The 3,496-nt window shown below is 46.4% G+C and overlaps 1 protein-coding gene across 1 annotated transcript; it reads left to right on the top strand.

Moving 5' to 3' along the window:
* Positions 1–989: 989 nt before the first annotated feature.
* Positions 990–1,994, top strand: TAS2R38 (taste 2 receptor member 38). Its single transcript, XM_019453046.2, has one exon. The coding sequence runs from the start codon at positions 990–992 to the stop codon at positions 1,992–1,994; it is 1,005 nt and encodes a 334-aa protein (XP_019308591.2).
* The last annotated feature ends 1,502 nt before the right edge of the window (positions 1,995–3,496 follow it).

Genomic DNA, 3,496 nt, shown 5'->3' with positions numbered 1-3,496 from the left:
GGGAAGCAAGTACCCCAAATAACATCCGAGAAGGGACAGAGGCCCTGATTAGATATCAGGGGTATACAGGTATACAGCAGGACCCACGGGACACTGTAAGGACTTTGCTTTTATGGTGAGGGATATCAGAGGTCCCGAAAGGCCTGGACAGAGCAATGACATGATCTTATATTTATAACAGGATCACTATCGTTGCTTTGTGGAAAACGGGGTAAAGGAGTGGGGACAAAGACAGTGCAAGCTGTTAAAAGTCTTCTGCAATAATCCAGGCCAGATCACCCCCGACCCTCTCCCTTCATGGCAGCTGCTGGCCTTGTTCATGGAAATGGTGCGTTGCCAGCCCAGGGCTTAGAATGAGGATGATGCTTGAACGAAATCTTTGGCATTGATAGCCACAACTCCTGTGCGGATGCCTGGGGAGGAACTGTGCATTCGTCCACATTAAAAACAGAGTCTATGGTAAGAGCCCTTCCTCCGAGATGATAGAAGAAGGCATGCAAATGGAAAGAGGCACCATTTCAAACCTTAGTTCATCAAGAAGATACGATTTGCCTGCTGCCAGTCCCCTTCAAACCCATAAGCAAATCCCACTCCCTTCTCCTACCATGCAGGTCCAGATGGGCATGCAAAACTGGACTTGGGAACCCGAGACCCTGTCTGGTTTGCATCCCTGATGCTATGCTAGGGCCCTCTGGGAGGGCTGCTGTACAGACACACCCAGGTTTATTAAAAGCTTCTGCATCACCCAAGAGAAAGAACCGTCCTCCTTCTACTCTTACAATGAGCTCTTGTGTGTATCCAAGAGATATTCTAAAGCAACAATATCCCTCTAAGTTTGCTGTCCGAATTTTTTGTGCACTCACTTGGGCATCGATCTAGGGCAAAAGCCTGATGCTTTGTGAAGGAGAAGTCCTGGCTTGTAATGTACACTTACCCTTCTCTGCTGGGGGGTATGTGAGACTTAGATTAACCAAGTAAGAAGAGACATCATGTTGGCTCTGACTCCTGTCATAACTGTGTCCTATGAAGTCAAGAGTGCATTTCTATTCCTTTCAATCCTGGAATTTACAGTGGGGGTCCTGGCCAATGCCTTCATTTTCCTGGTGAATTTTTGGGATGTGGTGAGGAAGCAGCCACTGAGCAACTGTGATCTTATTCTTCTGAGTCTCAGCCTCACCCGGCTTTTCCTGCATGGGCTGCTGTTTCTGGATGCCATCCAGCTTACATACTTCCAGAGGATGAAAGATCCGCTGAGCCTCAGCTACCAGACCATCATCATGCTCTGGATGATCACAAACCAAGTTGGGCTCTGGCTCACCACCTGCCTCAGTCTTCTCTACTGCTCCAAGATTGCCCGTTTCTCTCACACCCTCCTGCACTGTGTGGCAAGCTGGGTCTCCCGGAAGGTCCCCCAGATGCTCCTGGGCGCAATGTTTTTCTCTTGTATCTGCACCGCCATCTGTTTGGGGGACTTTTTTAGCAGATCTGGCTTCACATTCACAACTATGCTATTCGTGAATAATACAGAATTCAATTTGCAAATTGCAAAACTCAATTTCTATCACTCCTTCATCTTCTGCACACTGGTGTCCATCCCGTCGTTGTTATTTTTTCTGGTTTCTTCCGGGGTGCTGATTGTCTCCCTGGGGAGGCACATGAGGACAATGAGGGCCAAAACCAAAGACTCCCGCGACCCCAGCCTGGAAGCCCATATCAAAGCCCTCAGATCTCTTGTCTCCTTTCTCTGCCTCTATGTGGTGTCATTCTGTGCTGCCCTCGTTTCAGTGCCTTTACTGATGCTGTGGCACAACAAGATCGGGGTAATGATCTGTGTGGGGATCCTAGCAGCTTGTCCCTCGATACATGCAGCAATCCTGATCTCAGGCAATGCCAAGCTGAGGAGAGCTGTGGAGACCATTCTACTCTGGGTTCAGAACAGCCTAAAGATAGGGGCAGACCACAAGGCAGATCCCAGGACTCCAGACCTATGTTGAAAGCAGACACGAGACGAAATGAGCTCTTCATGAATATGCCTCTGATTGTTCAGAAAGCCTTCAGAAAGCTATTCCAGTTTCTTCCGTAAACATAACTTTACATCAGTGAACTCACCCAGAGTGGAATAAAAGAATCAAAGCTCTAACCATGGCCTAGTCAAGAATGGCACAAGTTCCCCAAGTTTGTTTTGATAAAATGAGTGAAATTGAGAGGTGAGGTACTCAGTGTAAATGCTTTGTACACTATAGTTCATTAGTGTTTGGTATGAACCAAACTATGAGAAATCACCTCTTCCCAAATAATATCTAAACCCCAAGATAGCATGGTTGGCTTTTGACATGACTGATAAACCTATTTCTTAAAGCAGGTGCTCACTTAATATTGGAAAATATTCACTACCGTGGCAATTACATAACCCTCTTCAAACTCCACAAGTTCGGAAGTTTGGAAACAGAAGATACGAAAAGACAGACGTGGAAGATCAATTGTCGTTGCTTCAGCTTCAAGAGGTACTACACAAAACTCCTACATGAATCAGAGAACAGGGTCTTTGTCTAAAAATACACCGCTGCAGAAATGCACACTCAACCTGCTTTATAGTGAGGGTGGGGAGGGGAAGAGAGGTAGATATTTGCTTGGTGGGTGCCCTGGACACCAGCCCTGGTGTATGCCTTCTGGCTCTTCTCTATTTGCCCTTGAACATAATGCTTTGCCTGGCACCAAGCATGAGAACCTGCCAAAACAGCCTGCCTTAAAAAGCCATGTTTGTGGACATTCAGAGTTCTCTGCCTGCATGGGAACATAGCCAGGAAAGCTCCTCAAATCAGATCCTACAAGACTCAGGAGAGAAAAAGATAAACAAGACAGATAAACCTTGACAGGCTTCAAAGGCATGGCAGGTCACCCACAGAGGCTTGTAGCTCTACTGGCTGTGGGTACCCCTGAGGAACTGCTTCCTCCTCTCCGGCACCTAATTCCTCCCCCTACTTACTCTCCCAAACTAACTAACCTTTTGTCACCTCCACTGGGCTAAACGGTTGATAACTTCGTCTGGTCTCTTTTCTTTGGTTTCCCTCAAAAGCAGGGGTCCCACTCTTGGCTGCACATTAAAATTGCCTGAGTAGCTTTTTAAAATCTCAGCATTCAGGCCACATACCAGGCCAATTCAATCAGATCTCGAGAGGTAGAACCCAGGGATCACTTTAAAGCTCCCCACGTGATTCCAGGGTGCAGCCAATGTTGAGAACCACTGTTCTCGATGCCCTTTTTCTTGAGCTGGATGATGTCAGACCCTCTTGTGGACCTACATTGTGGGCCTTTTCATTCCATTTTCCATACTTGAAGAAGTATAATCATACAATAGTGAGGACATCCCTTCTTACTTTGCTTTCCTTCTTTCTCTCTGGAGAATTTATACCGGTCTCCATTACCTTTTACTCCTCTCCCTGGCTTTATTTTTAACATCATATTTTGATAAAATTTCAAATTCATGGAAAAGTTG

Source organism: Panthera pardus, unplaced genomic scaffold (assembly GCF_024362965.1).
Source record: "Panthera pardus isolate Hobbes unplaced genomic scaffold, ASM2436296v1 HiC_scaffold_8, whole genome shotgun sequence".
NCBI lineage: Eukaryota > Metazoa > Chordata > Mammalia > Carnivora > Felidae > Panthera > Panthera pardus.
The sequence above is the reverse complement of the archived record's forward strand: the minus strand, read 5'-3'. Positions and strand labels throughout refer to the sequence as shown.

Bases quoted from the DNA above. Each gene is read 5' to 3' on its own strand.
- TAS2R38 (XM_019453046.2), top strand. From the start codon at position 990: ATGTTGGCTCTGACTCCTGTCATAACTGTGTCCTATGAAGTCAAGAGT.